We start from the raw sequence: 19,584 nt of genomic DNA on the forward strand, positions 1-19,584 counted from the left end.
TGGGGCTTAAGCGAATCGCAGTGAGAAACAACTGGCAGCATAGACATGGATCGGGAAGCGGGCCTGTAGCGGGCAGGTGCCGTGCCCCCCTATCCCGCGTGGCCAAGCTACAGTCAGACCCAGCACCCTCAACGATACTGCTCCCTGCCTGGGGACTAGCAGCTTCCTTATGGCATCGTCACAGCGAGTTACGCAATCTGAAAGGAATAGCGGAGCCACCGTGAGCTGCCCTCCATCCCCTTACTGCCCTGGGACTTAACACGTGAATCGTGTGGAGGTGCGACTACCTCATGTGTCCTTTGGAACCATGAGGTGTACCTCAGTGCAGTGGTTGTGAATCGGGGTCCTGCGCTGACAACATGGGCAGCACAAGAGAAAAGACAACAGACCAGGCTGATCCTGGACGCTCACAACCCGATGGGCCGAAGGGCTCCTCCACCACCTTTGCTGATGACTATGTGCCTCCCACAGCAACGGACCCGCACCCTGACAAACTCAACATAATATTGAAGGAAATCTGAGACTGTCGGAAGGCAATCGAGCAACAACTTGGGGCCCTAACTACAGATCTCGCTCTCCTCAAAGCTGATTATAAGAAACTTGCGGACACAGTCAAAAACAATACGACGGAGGTGGCTGAAATAGGCCCCAAGCAAAAAGACCACACCGACAAAAAAGCACAACTCCACAGACAGGTGGTCACGTTGCAGGACCGGGTGGAGAATGCAAAGGGGTGCTCACGCCAAAATAATGTGTGGATCACTGGTTTACCCGAAAACTGCGAGGGCTCTAATGTCACTCAATTCATGGAAACGTGGCTGCATACGGAGGTGGCTCTGGAGGGGCTCACAGACCTCTTCTGTGTCGAGAGAGCTCACAAGGTCCCCACCAGAAGACCGATCCTGGGTGCGCCACAACGCCCTATCGTTGCCCGTAAGCTCAACTACAAAGACTGGGACACTCTACTCCGCTGTGCCAGAGAAAAAGCACCTATAACATATGACAATACACGTATCTCTCTGTTCCCAAATTGTACACTCATGGTTCAATGCCAAAGAGCCTCCTACTAAGGTGAAAATATCACTTGGAACACTAAACCTCAAATACACAGTGTTATATATACCCAGCCCGCTTAAAAATCCTATATGATCACAAAAGCCATTTCGTTGTCAACCCAGATGCTGTATGGACATGGATCGAAACTACCTTCCTGGACCGGTCTTTCTGGGGGACACAAGGACCCCCCCCCCCCAAACTCCCCCAACAGTCTCAGCGGACAACGACTGGGAAAAGAAGGCGAGCAATGTCACAGCTTACAAAGCCCTATCGCAGGAGCAGGTACTAGAGGGTCGATGAGTGGCGATCCAGACTGCGGCAGCGCTCTGAGATGCGGGGCTGCTCTCTACAGACGAGTCATCGGCAGACACCACAGTGCACTCGGACTCTGAGAACAGTTTGACTATTCGCTACCATAACACCACAGCTGGTGAACGATTTACTGAGCTGATGAGCAAACCACTGCGCCAACACGATGTACACTGGGTGGTAACGTATAATGTGTTTTTCCCCCTTTCTGTCCATCCTGCCCTGTCACACAAATGGCTATACACACAGAATACGCACACACTTAAGATTGTAATAGGCAGTTCCTTGGTACGAAGACTCAGTCAACACGGAACACTTTACCACATATATGGGTGCTCACCATGTTCCGCTTAACATCATTGCTATTCACAACGTCCAACCCCTACACAATCTCGACCTCTTCCAGACTCCGGGAGCTACTCTATTACAATACAGTGACAGCCAGATGTCATCTGCTGTACCGATACTCGCTTTACTTTGCATGACCCCACCAGCAAATGCACATTACTTCTTACAGTTAATACAGTGTTCCAATGTCTGACCTCGTATTGGGCATTCAAAAGTTGTTTGATCTCGTTAGGTTACCTGACAAGCCTTACTCTATTATGTGGACATGCAGAATCTTCTGTTTTCCTGTGTGTTGGGAAGGAACACCGCCTACTGTAAACTGCCATTGACACTACAGGTCTCTATAACGTAACAACATGGAATCTCCGGGGGATGGGATCCATACATAAATAACACAGAATTTATACACGACTGCGCCAGCGTAAAACCCATATAGCATTCCTACAAGAAACACACAACTAATGCTGAAGCCCTTAAACTACTGAAAGTTGAAAGGACCAGTTTTTAAAACCTTCTTCTCTGGTTTTCTTGCAGAGGGCAGCTGTATTGAATTGGGAGGGGTCCCGTTTGAAGTCCTAGAGAAATGCATAGACAGTAACGGCAGCTGTACACTACTCCAGGGTAAACCTGATGGAGAGCCTGCGGTATTGGGCAGCATGTACGCCCCAAACACGGAACAACATAAGATCCATGCACAACTTAACATGACACTCACCTGCTGGTTTATTTATCCTTGGATATTAGAAGGGGATTTCAATGCAGTACTAGATACCGAGTTGGAACATTCACACCCCCTGCTACAGGGTATGGCCTCTGTCCATCAGGCCAAGGCCCTCCATACCTGGGTTCAGGGATGGGCACTATCAGACGCTTGGCATAGTAAAAACGAGTGCATGCAAGAATACTCCCCACCGCACACATTACATACGCGACTTGATCGCATCTTATGCACCACCGCACTCCTGCCCCAGATACTGCATACCACTTACCTCGGGAAGACGCTTTCTGATCACAACCCCCTGGAACTTACCTTGTCCGGGGGTCAGATTCCTATGCCAGTTCCCACATGGAGCCTGGATCCCCGCCTGTTCTGAGAAACCCTAGCTACCACCATCAGCAATTATTTTAATGAAAAAGGCAGGTAAGCCTTCTCCCGATTAATCGAATGGTAAGCATTCAAGACGGTCATAAGGGGCACACCAATCAGCACAACGACGGGGTACGCCAAATGGAGAATCTTAAGTTAAAACGAGTAGAAGCGGGACTAGGAGTATTCGAATGAGCGGCAGCGGCAGACACAGAGAAGGCAACGGAGCTACAAAAAGTTCATATTGAATATGCAGAGTTGCTAGAGCGCCTTCACGTAATAGGCCAGCACTCCTACACACAAAGGCTGCATGCAGAGACAGAGAAGTCAAGCTCATCACTAGCACAAATACTTAGGAATGCCCCTACTATGGCTCATGAAACCACCCAGAAGGGGATTAACGCCGCATTTCTTAGCTACTACAAGACATTATATGGGGCTCCTTGACAGCATAGCACTCCCGAGGATCACAGCAGAGGCAAGGAAGGTCCTGGCTGCACCTGTGACTAATACAGAGTTTAGAAAAGTAATTAAAGAACTCCCCGTAACTAAACGCTTTTGCTCAACGGACTCCCAATAGAGATCTATGCCACCTTCACAGCCCAATTAGTTCCTCACTTAGAACAACTGTATCAGATGGTGCTACACACTGGCACCCTACCCCCCACCATGGCAAAGGCCCTGGTGACCTCACTGCCAAAATGGCAGAGACCCCACAGACATCACAGCCTACAGGCCACTGTTGTTATTGAACACTGAGTATACTGCAACTAAATGCCTCGGTGAATAAGACCATAGCTACGTGCATGGGCCTGCTTCGAGCCCTACGCAAAATCTTGCCGTTGATTCCCCCACAGGCTCGAATAGAGGTGGTGCGCAGTACTATACTCAGTAGGTTAGACTACTGTAACGCACTACTTCTGGGGGCACCTAAGTCTTTAGTAGGTAGGCTGCAGAGGGTTCAAAACATGGCGGCCAAACTGGCTTTAGATCGACCTCGCTCTGCATCATCTTCAGAAGCTCTGTCTGACCTCCATTGGCTGCCTGTTCAGCAGCGTATTCTCTTTAAAGCTGCCTGTGTTGTGTTCAGAGCGCTGCATGGGCTGGGACCGCTGCCACTTCAACACCTCTTTTCGTGGTACCAGGCTGCTAGACCTTTAAGATCCTCCTCGGCTTTTTTGACCATAGTCCCTAAATTCGTTAGAGTGAGGATGGGTGGTCGTGCCTTTGGTTTTACAGCAGCTAAGCTGTGGAATACTCTCCCTCTGTTGCTCAGGAGTAAGCAAGAATTCCCCTCCTTTAAAAGGGAGCTAAAGACCTATCTCTTTCCAAAGTAATGTAGTGTATCGGATCTGATGACTCACCTATGGTCCAGCTCCAGGATACCCTTGGGGTGACAGTTGCGATCAACAAGAATTTAATACAATACAATACAATAAAATATTGAGTAAGGTGCTTGCTCTCGCTCCTGCCGAAGCTCATACACACAGACCAGTGCGGGTTCATATCCGGCCGAAGCACATCACTAAACATACGAAGGCTCTATCACCTAATGAATGCGACCCCTGACGAGCTCCATGCGGCGGGATGTATTTAGCTCGACTTACGTCAAGCTTTTGACACCTTAAACTGGGGAATACATTTTGGTCTGTCCTTCGTAAATTTGACGCTCCCCCCAAATTATCTCTGATGGGTTAAACTGCTATATGCCTCCCCACGGCAAGGGTATGTACAGGACCACACATCTCAAGCCCATACTCAGTGAACAGGGGCACGAGACAGGGGGGCCCGCGATCCCCAATGTTATTCGTGCTTGCGTTGGAACCCGTAGCGCAGCAGCTGCGTCAGTAGGCACCGAAGTGGGGAATCCCTGTTGGTCCCACAATCCACACACTCGCTCTACGTTGATGACCTACTGTTATAAATTTGATATCTCCACGACGATCTGCAGTCTATAGCCCAAACCTTTACGCTCTTTGAACACATGTCTGGATTAGCAGTAAATGTGGACAAATCCTACACTTTCTTTTTTGAGGACAACCCCCGGACTCAGATAGTTGCCCTTGGAGATCGCATACTCCTAGTAGCTCCCAACACTTTCAGATATTTAGGGATCCAGGTATGCAGGGATGCCCAAGATCATTGGAAGGAAATCTCCAAGAGGCAAAATCCTCCTTGCGCTCGCAGGTATCCTTCTGGACATCTCTCCCCCTCTCTGTAGCGGGACGCCTTGCGATATCAAAAATGGTCATGCTCCCACAAGTATTGTACTGTTTTACCAACCTACCTATAGTGGTCCCGACACATTACTTCAAAGTACTGAACACACTCGTGACGGAACTGATCTGGGGGAACAGCCGGAGATGGGTGGGACTAGCGAAACTGCAGTTGCCGTCCGAAAGTAGGGGACTGGGCGCACCTGATTTAAAGTCCTATTACCTAGCAGGCCAGCTACAATGGCTTACGTACTGACTGGCTGGCCACAACCTACATGAGCGAGCCTACAAGCCTCGCATGCTTTCCCAGGGTACATTACACAAACTACTGTGTCCCCAGGAGCGGACCCCAGCCACAGCGCCATCACTGCTGAAAGTTGCCCTCACATATTGGGAACTGGCCCTTAAGTACACTGCTTGGGCTGTTCCATATGCCCCCAACATACCACTCCTGGGTCTCCTCACTCCAACTGGTACATTGACGCGACGTCGACTGCACACATGGGAACAGACAGGGTGACAACGATAGGGGCGCTGTTTGGTGATGATATGCTTCTAAATCACACAAACTTTGTACATGCGCAGGGTCTTTCAGACTCCCAGTTTCTTGCGCATGCAAATATTACATGCTACATAAAATTACATTGGGCTCCGGGCGGCACAGAACCCGATACGCACAAATTTGTACACTCAATATACTTAATGGGACACGGCAGGCACTTAATGCGATGGCTGTATTGAGGCCTGCGTACACATTTAGCAGTGCCCCTGATACAGCTATGGGAAGGGTGGGGGCATGACCTGGGAAAGATGCTACAGGACAAGGACTGGAATACCCTTAAGCATTTGCGAGAAAAGTCTTGCGCAATTCCAGATTTAAATTCATTCAGTACATGGTACTACACAGGGCCTATCTCACACCACACAGATTACATGCTGCGTTTCCGGATTCATCAGCTGCGTGTCCCAGATGTTGTGAACAGGAGGCAGACTTGATCTATATGTTATGGACTTGCCCTACTCTCTCATCCTACTGGGCACAAACAATAACGGCGTTGGAGGAGGTGGCGGAGGGGACTAACTGGAATACAGCGGAAAGCTGCTTGCTGGGGCTGTATCCCCACCCCAAAAGTTACAAAGTGCAGGCAAAATTTGCAGATTTGGACTTCTTCTAGCGAAATGCCTGATAATTAATCAATGGAAGTCTGCATCCCTCAAGGTATATATCGAATTGGCGAGATGTTTTACAATGGGGGAAGGAAGAAAGTGGTGCGCTCGGTAGAGAAGAATACAGGGGACTGCGCAAAACACCAATAGCAATGGAGTGGGACAGACTGCTAGAGTCCTTGGAGGCCCTGGACACACTGAACAACTGAGCACGACTTCTAACAATCTTGAATCCGTTCCACGCTGAGGGGCCACTGGCATGATTCGGATGGCTGGCGTAATACCCGGATACTGTGCAAGGGTTATAGAAAGTATATATATATGTTCGAGGCATATGAGCTGCAGATTGTACACTTCGCATAGATCGCCATCTGGTGTTGGGCCCGGATGTTTGCAGTTTGTTTTTCTTCTTGGACAGTCTTTGGAAGTCACGAGTTTGGTGACTCCTCCTTCGGTCCGTACTGCGCATGGGCTTCGGCTCCATCCTCAGATTGTTTTTTTTCCGCCATCGGGCTCGGATGTGATACTTCGTGCTCCGGCTTCGAACTTCTACGGTTCCAGCCTCGACGGAAAATCCTCGTTTCTTCGAGTTTCTTCATCATCATCTTCATCTCTCGAAGCGGCACTTTCTCCATCCCGTACATCGGCACCGGCCTTCGGGCCCTCCTCGACTCCGGTCCCGGCCGATGGAAAGGACTCCGTTCAAAAAGTGCCCAAAATGTGGGTCTAAATTTCCCCACACCGACCTCCATCAGGTGTGTAACCTTTGCCTCTCTCCTGAACACGAGGCTAGAGACTGCCCCGCCTGCAAGTCTTTTCGATCGAAGAAGACCATCCGAGATCGAAGAGCTCGACGCACCATGGCGCACTCATCCTCTGCAGCTCCACCGGACATCTTCGGAGACGGCGCCGAAGCTTCGGGGCAAACACACACCGAGCAGGAGGAAGACGTCGTCAGCGCTTCCGAGGCCGACGACTCCGACGTGGAGGACGTTACACCGGCGCAGCGGGCCGTGAGTACTATGCCCCCTCCCACCCCCGCGCCGAAAACCAAAGAGACTCAGGTTACTCCCTCGCCTGCCGGCCTGGGCAAAACCAAAACCAAAGCTTCTATCACCCCACCTTCGGGCCCGGTGTCGAAGCCTCCAGTCTCACGGCAGCTCGGGATCGAGCCAGCCGACGCCCGGTGCCGAAAAACAGCATCCGGCACCGAAGAAAGCAATATCCAGCTCGACTCCGAAGCCACCGGTGCCAAAGCCTGGACACTCGGTGCCGACCAAACACAAACACAAATCTGTCGGCACCGACGCCCCGGCGCCGAAACCTCATTCGACGCCGAAACACCCGGAGACCTCAAGAAAGCATGGCGCACACAAACCATCGAAACCCTCGGTTCCGAAATCACCGGTGCCGACAGACGATTCGGCACCATTGGCTCTGTTTACACCAGACCCTTTACAAAAGACTCTGTCCAAAGATCCAAAGACTGGGCTTTTGACTTTAATTACCAAGAAAAGACGCCTTGATACTCCGGCTCCTCCTCCTCCACCCAAAAGGAAGGACTCTGCTACTTCTCCCCTCAGAGTGCCCTCCCCACTACCGCCTCCCCTACCTCCTCCACCTCCCAGGTCTCCGCCACCTTTACCTCACTACGATCCGGCCCCATCCCCAGATCCGGATGACGGGGACCCGGACAATTACCCGGCGGACGCCCCAATGGATCCCACTCCACCAGGGACCCCAGACCCATGGGAGGATTACAATAACCCTGATATACCCGATATACCTCAGGACGACCTATACCCATCCAGGCCGTCTCCTCCAGAGGACTCCTTAGGGTTTCATCATTTAGTGCAGAGAGCAGCACACTACCATGGGGTGGACATGCACAGTGAACCAGTGGAAGAAGACTTCCTACTGGATACATTTGACATACAAGACAAATCCACTTCTATTTTACCCATGCTTAAGGGTGTCACCAAGCACGCTACAGAGGTGTTCAAAGACCCTGTCAGGGCCAGAGTACTGAACCCTAGAATAGAGAAGAAGTACAAGGCGGCACCCACAGACCCTGCATACATTAAGGGCCCTGCTCCCCTAGATTCCCTAGTTGTCTCCACAGCTAGAAAGCGGGCTAACTCCCAATCCTCAGGAGAAGCCCCACCGCCAGACAAGGAATCTAAACTTCTGGACGCGTCTGGTAAACGCACCGCCTCCCAAGCTGCAAACATGTGGCGCATTGCAAACACACAAGCACTGCTTGCGCGATATGACAGAGCACACTATGACGAACTAGAGGCTCTTATGCAGCACCTTCCAGAAAAACACAAGCGCAAGGCTCATGACCTGATACAGGAGGGTAAACTAATTACAAACACCTCCATTAAGTGTGCCCTCGATGCAGCCGACACTGCTTCTAGAGCCATAAATACCAGTGTCCTGCTTCGTCGCCATGCCTGGCTCAGGATCTCAGGGTTCAAGCCTGAAGTGCAGGCGTCCATACTCAATCACCCCTTTGACCAGCAAACTCTCTTTGGGCCAAAGGTAGACGAAGCGTTGGAAAAGATGAAAAAGGACACAGACACAGCAAAGTCTATGGGGGCACTCCAAACACAAGCCTCTAAACGTTCCTTTCGACGCTCGTCCTTTCGTGGCACAGGCAGAGGCTCCTCCACCGATAACGCCTCTACCTCCTACAAGTCCCCTCCTCAAAATACCTTTTCAAAGGGCAATCAAAGGGGTGGTTACAGAGGCAACAACAATAAGGGCAGGGGCAAAACCAACAACACCCGTTCTGCCACCCCACCCGCACAATGACTCCCCTCCGCTCCCCCCAGACCATCCCACTCCGGTCGGGGGCAGACTACAAGACTTTATCCACACATGGGAGTCCATAACATCGGACAAATGGGTGACCCAAATCATTCGGTCAGGGTACTGTCTCGAGCTAACATCTACCCCACCCAATATCCCACCAAGGCACCGTCCAATGTCTCAAGAACATTCCACACTGCTCAAACAAGAGGTACTCTCACTCCTCCAAAAACACGCTATAGAGCAGGTCCCCGTCAATCAACAAAATCTAGGGGTCTACTCCCTATATTTCTTAATACCAAAGAAAGACGGGACCCTCAGACCCATTCTCGACCTCCGGCCTCTAAATGCCTACATACATTCAGACCATTTTCACATGGTCACCCTACAACAAGTCCTCCCACTCCTCCGCCAGGGAGACTTTCTCACAACCTTGGATCTGAAAGACGCATACTTTCACATTCCAATACACCCCTCTCACAGGAAATACCTCAGGTTCGTGGTGGACGGGCAACATTACCAATTCACGGTTCTCCCCTTCGGGGTCACCACCGCACCACGGGTGTTTACCAAATGCCTAGCAGTAGTAGCAGCACACCTCAGACGTCAACATATTCACGTCTTCCCTTACTTAGACGACTGGCTGATAAAAGCCGCGTCCTACGACCAATGTGTGCAACATACAAACAGCACCATCCAACTGCTCCACCAGCTAGGCTTCACGGTGAACTACCAAAAGTCCCACCTCATACCATCTCACACAAAGGAATATCTCGGGGCCACTATAGACACCTCCGAGGGTATTGCCTATCCAAACTCAGCCAGAATCACAAGCATTCAAGCCTTACGCAAAACATTCCTTCCTCAACACTCTCTTCCAGCAAGAGTGTTTATGAAGCTCATAGGAATGATGGCGTCTTGCATCTTCATAGTGCCCCATGCAAGACTCCACATGCGTCCACTTCAAGAGTGCCTAGCACAACAGTGGAACCAGGCCCAGGGTCAGCTGACGGATCTGGTGTTGGTGGACGGCCGCACACATCACTCTCTGCAGTGGTGGAACACCACAAACCTTTCCAAAGGGCGGCCGTTCCTGGACCCGGTTCCTCAGGTGATTCTAACAGCGGACGCATCGCTCTCCGGCTGGGGAGCGACCTCCTACACCTCACCATGCAAGGTCTATGGACGCCACAGCAAAAATCGCTCCACATCAACCATCTGGAGCTCTTGGCGATCTTTCTAGCCCTAAAATCTTTCCAAAAACAGATTTCGGGCAAAGCAGTCCTCATTCGCACAGACAACATGACTGCGATGTATTATATACAAAAACAGGGGGGGACACACTCTCCCCAGCTCTCCCGCTTAGCCCAGAGCATATGGAGATGGGCAATTCCCCAAAACATCTTTCTCCTGGCACAGCACGTTCCAGGCGTACAAAACACCATGGCAGATCTGCTCAGCAGACAAACGCAACAACTACACGAATGGGAACTGCATCCACAAGTTCTTCACCCATTCTTCCAACAGTGGGGGCATCCTCAGATAGACCTCTTCGCCACCCACGAAAACAAAAAATGCCCAAGCTTCGCCGCCAGATACCCACACCCATTGTCCAAGGGCAATGCGATATGGATGAACTGGTCAGGCAGATTTGCATACGCCTTTCCACCTCTCCCACTAATTCCATTAGTGGTCAGGAAGCTACAACAGCACTCCCTCACACTCATTCTGGTAGCTCCCACGTGGGCCAGGCAGCCGTGGTACACCACGCTACTACAACTGTCAGTGGTACCACATCAAAAACTGCACCTATCCCCATGCCTCCTAACCCAGAACCATGGAGAAATCAGGCACCCGGACCCAGCTCAGCTCAACCTGGCGATCTGGCTCCTGAAATCTTAGAATTCGGATACCTTAACCTTCCCCCTGATTGCATGAACATCATCATGGAAGCCAGACGTCCTACCACTAGAGCATGCTATGCCGCAAAGTGGAAAAGATTTGTAATTTACTGCCGTAATAATACAATCAACCCTCTAGATGCATCCATACAGCACATCATATGCTATCTGCTCCATCTTCACAGGTGTAACTTGGCATATTCATCCATACGCCTACACCTAGCAGCGATCGCTGCTTATCTACAAAACAGACAGCATTTATCACTCTTCAGAGTGCCCGCTATTAAAGCCTTCATGGAAGGCCTTAAACGAGTAATTCCTCCCAGGGCACCACCTTCCCCTGTATGGAATCTAAATTTAGTTCTTACACGACTAATGGGTCCGCCCTTCGAACCAATGCACAAATGTGAGCTACAGTTTCTCACCTGGAAAACAGCTTTCCTTGTAGCTATCACTTCCCTTAGAAGGGTTGGTGAAATACAAGCGTTCACCATACAGGAACCCTACATACAAATGCATCACAGCAAGGTCATACTTCGCACAAATCCGAAGTTTCTGCCCAAAGTCATTTCCCCCTTCCATCTCAATCAATCAGTGGAATTACCTGTCTTCTTTTCGCAACCCCAATCTGTTGCGGAAAGGGCCTTACACACACTTGATGTGAAAAGGGCGTTGCTATACTACATACAAAGAACGCAACCCTTCAGGAAGACTAAACAATTGTTCGTTTCCTTCTCTCCACCACATAAAGGCAACCCCATTTCGAAATCAGGGATAGCTAGGTGGATTGTAAAATGCATACAAATTTGCTATCAAAAGGCAAAGATAACATTATCTGTTCCTCCTAAAGCCCACTCTACAAGAAAGTTAGGGGCTTCTATGGCTTTTCTAGGGAATATACCCTTAGATGACATCTGCAAAGCAGCCACATGGTCTACACCGCACACCTTCACAAAACACTACTGTGTAGATGTGCATTCCAAGCAGCAAGCTAGGGTGGGCCAGGCTGTACTAAAGACACTTTTTCAAACAGCTGCAACGGATACCGGTGGTCGCCGCTAAGGTTGGGTACTGCTATATAATCTATGCTAAGTGTACAATCTGCAGCTCATATGCCTCAAACGGAATATGCTACTTACCAGTAAGCATCTGTTCTTGGCATGTAGAGCTGCAGAGTTGTACACGCCCACCCGCCTCCCCGGCTACCTGTATCCGTTCCAGTACATCTTATTTAGATACAACACATGGGTTTCTCACTGTTATTACTACGCTCCATCATTTCCCTGTTGGCGAAAAACAATCTGAGGATGGAGCCGAAGCCCATGCGCAGTACGGACCGAAGGAGGAGTCACCAAACTCGTGACTTCCAAAGACTGTCCAAGAAGAAAAACAAACTGCAAACATCCGGGCCCAACACCAGATGGCGATCTATGCTAAGTGTACAACTCTGCAGCTCTACATGCCAAGAACAGATGCATACTGGTAAGTACCATATTCCTCTTTTCCTCCTTTTCTTATACACTAGGGGTGCTGCCCTGGACATTTCTATGTGCCACACTGTATTAAGTACTCATTTGACTTCACCAGGGGACAGGTAATAATGCAGCTAAGTCCGCCCATGTCCTGACATGGAAAGTGTGCATTTGCATGGAGGGGAGGTGGGAGGGAGTTTGTAGGTTTCACATTTAGGGTTAATAATGCTATGTATGTATGCAGGCTCAGCACTGCACGAATAATGTATTCTGTATAGGCTATAGTCCTACTATTACTCTGCATTCAATGATGCATAAAAGATATGTACACAGCAGAATTTGTGACCCGACCAGATGTACAGAACTGCAATAATATCACGTATTGTATGTGCTATGAAAACCCAATAAAGTTTGTGCAAAAAAAATAGGAGTCTTCAAATAAATAAATAAGGATTCTGGTATAGCACGACTACTCACCTGTAAGGGTCTCAAGGCGCTGAGGGGAGGGGGTGGGTTGGTGGAGCTGCGGTTCCGTCGAAGAGCCAGGTCTTGAGACTTCACAGCATTCAGTCAGAAAAGCTACAAGGCTATTAGAATATTCCATCCACTGGTGTTAGAATATTCTAAAGTCAGACATTGGAATGTTGGAGCAGACGGCCAGCCAATGATTGGCCCTCAGCTACCTCATTCGATTCAGTTGCGCTCTCAACATTCCAATGTTCTAATAGATGTATTAAAAATTGGAAAAGTAAGCACAACTGAAAACATTAGTACCAAGGAACAAATGATTCCATTTCGATAAAGTCTGAGTCCTCTTCAACCTCTCACTTGTCTATTACACACCCACTCTTCAGCTTCATCCTTCGACAGTCTTTTTTTCCTCATGATTAGAGAAGAGGTGTTTCCTAAAGTTACTGGACTGTCTGATGAATCAAGCCACTCAAAGTGTCCCTTCCAATGCCGGGATCACATAATTATTCTAACATCACTAATTCTGAATCCATATGCAACTCCACCCTCTTCTTGAACATCGCCCCTGGTTGGTCTTCATGTCATTTTCTTGATTTTGCCTTTTAATGATCCACAGTGTTCTGCCCAGTGCGGCTTTGGACAACAGATGCGCTCCGTCCAGTGCTTAGCGCATACAGGTCAACCCTCCGGTGAATGCGTGGACGCCGTCAAGCCAGCAGCCATGCAACAGTGCGAGAGCAAGTGCGAACCAGGACCCACGGAAAACCCAGAAGGTACAAGGCGAAAAAGGTTGCCCTCGGGGAAAGGGGTTTGAACTGAATAAAGGGGATCCCTCCTCTTATGGTGAAACCAAATCAAATTAATACTACCTACCAAAGCTGCTGCAGCATAGCCAGCAGACACAAAGTCGATGTTTGCATCTGGTTTATTTTGGGTGACAATGTTGAAGGTAAACAGCCGCGAGACAGTAAATGACTAGAAGTAAATGTAATACTCCATGAACTTAATCATGCTGGTGTGTGTGGTTTGGTTGGATCTGTCTGGGTGGGCTGTTGGTGTGATCTTCTTTCATAGGAAGTGTGTGTGTATGCTTGTGAGAGGCAGGTATGTGTGCCTGTCTTGGCAGTAGTCCCAGCTCATCCACAACATCTGGCTCCTTTGACCCATTTACCCCCATTGGGAATAGGCACCAAACAGAGTAGGAAGGGAAAAGGAGAGGGCACGTGTTACTTTTGTTTAGTGCTGCCTTGTAAGACGCTAATGGAATGTTTTTCCTTTTTCAGAATGCAAGGATGTGAACAAGGTGGCATACTGCCCCCTGGTGCTAAAGTTCAAGTTCTGCAGCCGGCCTTACTTTCGACAGATGTGCTGTAAGACATGCCAAGGACATTGACAAAGAGGAAAATGCCCCAGCCATCATCTTGCGAACGAGACAACTGAAAATGAAATCAACCAAAACATTTTTTGCCAGCAGAATCAGATGGGCATCCCCGGAGAGTGGAGATAGTGAATGAAACCTGTTAAATATGGATCTTTCAGACATGGCTCCACTCGGACATTGGATTGGAAATCCGGACTGGAATGCCTTTTGCTGCCCTGATCCCAAAACCCTTGGCCTCCAGAACTGTTCAGGAGCCACTGTGTATCTCGCTTGCTTTTGTACACTGGACCCTCTTTTGTTAGAGTGCATCTAATTTTAATATGGATGTTTTTCATCCACCAAAATACCTGAAGCTATACCAACATAACCTGTCTCAGGCCAGCAACAGCTGGCGTAAATAGCTTGGCATTTGTCACAAGTAGTTTTTACCCAATACTCGCCACCACATACCCTTAGCAGCACTGTGGCATGAGAAGAGCTGATGAGAATAGCGATGGGAGACATCAGATTTAAAAGCGCAAACACAACCAATCTGTTGTTGCTCCATCACGTGCCATCTGGCAGCCCTGCAGGGACACCAGGCAGAATCCATATCCGGTGGAAATTTCCAGGCTGCCACGCCCACCGCCTTTAATTCATGGCTGTGGGAATAATATTGTAGATTCCTTGTGGTCACACGGTACCATGGCCATCCTTGGTGTTACTTTCCTTAGTGTGGAGGGCACGGGTAACACCAAGAGAGTCTGTGAGCTTCAGCAGTGCTTAGTTTGTAACAAAATACCTGCCTTGGCCCTCGTCAGGAGGCCACCTCAGCTTCCACCGCCCTTTGCCACCGCCAGCGCTAAAAATAATTGTACCTACACAACTGCTAACCATCCCAATGCCACAAGTATGACAACTCACACTATTTAAGGCCCCCAACGTTATAAGAATGGCTTGTGGGGCACGTATTAGTTGTTTTTAATGTATACTGAATTAGTAAACAACTGTTGTTCAGCTCATCTATAAATTACACAAACAGCGCCAACATGTGGCAGCAGCCATAAGTGCCAGTGTTGACAATTAAGTACAGGTGCTGAGCACCAGAAACGACAGGCTCAAATTAAGCACTGAGCTTCAGGGAGGGAAAGGTGTCACATCAGAATCCGTGAGCCCTACCACCACCCCATCTTTCTTTCTCTCTTTGGACCATGTAAAAATCAGGCAGTAAGCATCACCCCTACATCTTCCACGGGGATGGTTGGTAGGCAGTTGGTGGGCTTAGAGCATTTCTTGTGCTGGTTTACTTGCCTCTGCCGCCCGCCATCCGTTGTTAGCACCTTGCAGGACGGCGCTCACTGCCGCCTTACACCAAGAGTTACACCGTGGCCTCACTGACCGTGACATGAGGATACATGCACTTTTAAGAAGTCTGGATACAGATTTCTTTTAAGATGGATTAGTCACCTTATTACAACTTGCACAAGGTGTGCATGATGGTAACCTCGATCCTTTCTTTTGATACTTTTTTAGTTTTCCAATTTGTTCAGTTTTGCAAACTGATTGTCTAAAAGCCCACCGCACAGCCACGGCAAATAATCCAGCAGTGGGAGGGGCGGCCTCACTTTAGAGGACCACTGTTTGAACTATGCCGGACTGCAAGGCAGATGGGGTACAGTGGTGTGGTATAATGTGACGTGCAATCTTTACAACAGGGACTGGTCCCGATGTATGTAATGTGTAACACAATGGCAGTCCCTTTGCAGCGAACCTTAACCTGCTCCTAGAAATGAAAGGAACACTAATTCAATGTAATGCATATTTTCTTTATTTACTTGGCCATGCTTATCTAAACTCAGTTTCAAACTTGGCCAAGTCAATCTGGGAATGAAAGTCAGTGGGTTTCCCATTGTTGTCATTTGAGATTAGATCTGTAATAGGGCTTTGGTCCATGCGTACTCCTGTCTAAGTTAAGGTCAGGTTGGTAAGCCGTGTGGTATCACTAAACCGTTCAGTTCCAAATGATCCATCAACACGCGATGGACCAGTAAAAAGATGTGTCCAGACATTAGGACTGTGCATGTTTATTCCAGCTTGTTCCATAGATGGTCAACATAGTAGGGTTAATTTGCAGCATTTCCAACATGCCCCTACTTATGAAAGGCAGGTAGGCTTGGGGAATGGTGTGGGATGTAGCGAAATTCTGGCTGGAGTCTCTAAACCCCGACAGGGCGGGGAATTGGTCTGGCCTAGATGGTATTCAGGAGAAACCCTTACAGGTTGGTGTCTGTGAAAAGGTTAGTGGGACTGAGTTACCACTGGCTGGCTTGGCCCCCGACTGTCGGGTATTCCACAAGTTTCTCAATCGGCCGCGCTAAGGCTGACTCACAGAAGACATTTTATCTCCATGAGGTGGAAAATACCCTGGGCTATTATAACTGTTTCTAGTCTGTTTTTAACTTGCAAAGACTGTTTTTAGATACCGAAAATACATGTTTGTTTTCAAATGCAATGTTTTGAATCTCACATGCAATATTTCCAATTTCACGTTAATTTCAAAAGCTACTTTAAGGTTACTCTGCAACTGATATAAAGCAAAGCATAGAAGGGCATGGGTGATCTTCAAGCTAGAATTAACCGAAAATATTGCTCTATTTGAAGAAACAGCCCAGAAGTTCACCTGCAGCCTGCAACTGTCTACCCGAGAATCTCCATCTTGTTCAGATGTCGTGGACTGGGCTATGGTCTTACAAGACAAGGTGATAGGTCTAATATTTGGTGATGTTGTAGACGGCTACAATGCTTGAACGCCTGGGTTGAGACGACGGGTGTGAAACGTTAAAAAAAAAAAGTTGGATGTGTTGAGAAAGTGATGTAAAGCGACAGAATCTGCACCTCTGGGTTTGATGAAGGGTTAATGGAATAGTTTATGGATTTCAGTTTGGCACATTTTTCATAAATACGTCTAGTTAAGAAAACAAAAAACGAGACACTTGTATAGCACTGCTTAGCAAAATAGATCACCCCCAGACTCTCTCTGACAACAGGAGTAACTAACACATTTTGGGAATTTCCTTTGGAAGGGCAGGTGGTTAGGCTGCCAGTGCATTTAGCTAGGGCATACAATACTTGAGGTATGAAGCATCACCTGCTTTTGAGCTGTCATATATTCAGGATATGGTGTGTACATTTTGGCTACATGAAGGGAGAGGTGCAACAAGGAGCCTAATGTTGCATTAGGTTTCTAAGATACTATGGTGCTTCCCTGTGATTGCAGGTGTGCTGTTTTCCATATTGGTCCCTAACAGTACCTCAAACAAATATTTGAACTCAAACTGTGGGCATAGTATGGAATATTTATACAAAAACACTGTATTACTGACACAACAGGACAAATGCTTGTAGTCATTGTCAATGAATGGAACAATGACACTGTTCAATTTTTTGCAACTTGGAAAATTAGTTGCTTCCACTGTGGATTTCAGATGTAGTATTGCCTCAAATGGTGCTAAATCAATTTTTAAAATGTCTGTATGAATATAATTTTATTTAACCTTTTGTAGAATACGTCTTGTATCGCAGTTTTACACTCGTAAATCCCTGTTAAAACCATCGTTGTTGTCTGTACTAGTTAATTATTATCAAGCAAATCTGATGAATGGGTTGAGCTTTCTGATGCACAGCAATTGATGACCAGAATTTAGGTATGGTCAGGATAAACATAGTCTGCTGTAGGGTAAACAGTTATTTTTTTCTTGATGATGCTTAACGCATCGATTCATCGAAATGTGACTCGTGTTTGATCACATCTCTAGGTAATTAACTTAGCAGTCTATATTTAGTTTTTAATATTTGAAGAGTATACTGTCAAATTGAACATTAAAATCCCAATGTGTGCCCCTTTTAGCAGTTTTCTGTCAAGGGCCATGCATTGTACCAAGAACATAAGCCTTAGTATGGGCATAAAATTGAAGCTAAAAAAGGCAGAACTGTTCTCAGGACAGGATCTCAGTTAGACGGTCTTGACTGCTAGAGGGAGTTGAATCCAGAGTAGCGGGGTAAGCCTGCAGCACAGGTGATTGGGAGAGTCGAACTTATGAAAAGGCGAGGTGGTAACCAGAGCCCACCACTTTTGACAAAGAAAGCTCGTTCCCCTGCTGAACACTTTACCTACCGGTTGCCAATGTATTCCTACACCATTTTATGTAATATAGAATCATTCAAGTCAAGTCAAGTCAAAGGAGTCTTTATTGCGAGTATTTCATCATAAAAGACATACTAACATTTCATCATATACAATTAATTAAAAGTAATAGGATATAAATTGGCACAAAGGCATAATAAACCAATTAAATAAATAACACATTAAAAACAGTAATAATAAAAAGATATTAAATATACAATTTTACAACGACTTGAATCTATTTAAAACCTATACCACGTTAGTCTCAGCATTATTAGAGGCCAAACAGTTAGGGACTAATCCTCCGGTTCTGTAGGAGCCATGCCCAACTAATAAATGTAGCCACACCAATAACCACAAGTATTGATGTATCAGACTTCAGAATTATTTTTATTGATCCATTACACTGCATAAATAGCTCTCTGTACAGTACTTCTCCCAGAACCCTTGCACACTTTGTGTAACGATTTACCTTCTCTGACTCTTTTCTTTGAGTTATGTACTCTTCAAGTGTCCTGTTTCTTTGAGGCTTAACGTACAGATGAGGGTATTGCCAAGCAATTCTACAGGTTTGCATTGGATGCACAAGCTCAGATGTTTGGGCTACAGCTTCAAAAAGGCTACTTCATATCTGATGCGGGTGGCATTATAAATGCTTTGTCATGGCTTTGTTCAAGATTGCAATACATGCAGGATACAACTGCTAGCAAAGTACTATGAGAATTTGAGCCAAGACTGCTATTGATGTTGACATTCATAATTTGCATTTTTGGTGCAATAGAGTGGATGGGCTGAGAGGATGAATTTCACAGTGGAAATGCATCCTGCATTTAATTCACGAGCACTGCACTTGGTTGTCGGAGTGTATACTGTGTATTTAAATCTATAAGATGTGTTCCCAGTATGCAGTACATTGCTTGCACCCTTCTTCTGGAATTTTTCAGAACCTCTGCGCCATATCATTCTTTAGTGTATGGGCCCTCTTCAAATGGCAGACATTTTCCGCATAACAAACAGCAGGCCTCCATCCGTGCTGTTGACCCAGCCACAGGCCAATAATAATGCAGGAACCAGGGTATTCTCTTAGTCTGCATATCAGTGCGGTCTGCTGCTGTACAACTAAAGTTTCTAGTTTTTCACTTAGGTGGACCTCAGGAAATCCCCAAAAACTGAAATGCTGTCCAAGTCCTACATCTTCAT

General features: G+C 47.5%; 1 protein-coding gene across 1 annotated transcript in view; it reads left to right on the top strand.

Annotated features, from left to right (window-relative positions):
• Positions 1-17,808, top strand: part of ADAMTS10 (ADAM metallopeptidase with thrombospondin type 1 motif 10) — a 200,978-nt gene extending 183,170 nt beyond the window's left edge. Inside the window, exons 24-25 of the mRNA XM_085639546.1 lie at positions 13,458-13,614; positions 14,125-17,808. Of these exons, the coding sequence (XP_085495672.1) occupies positions 13,458-13,614; positions 14,125-14,234 (267 nt within the window). The 3' untranslated portion in view covers positions 14,235-17,808. The remainder of the gene's footprint in view (positions 1-13,457; positions 13,615-14,124) is intronic.
• The last annotated feature ends 1,776 nt before the right edge of the window (positions 17,809-19,584 follow it).

This window comes from Triturus cristatus, chromosome 12 (assembly GCF_964204655.1).
Source record: "Triturus cristatus chromosome 12, aTriCri1.1, whole genome shotgun sequence".
In the NCBI taxonomy this organism is placed as follows: domain Eukaryota; kingdom Metazoa; phylum Chordata; class Amphibia; order Caudata; family Salamandridae; genus Triturus; species Triturus cristatus.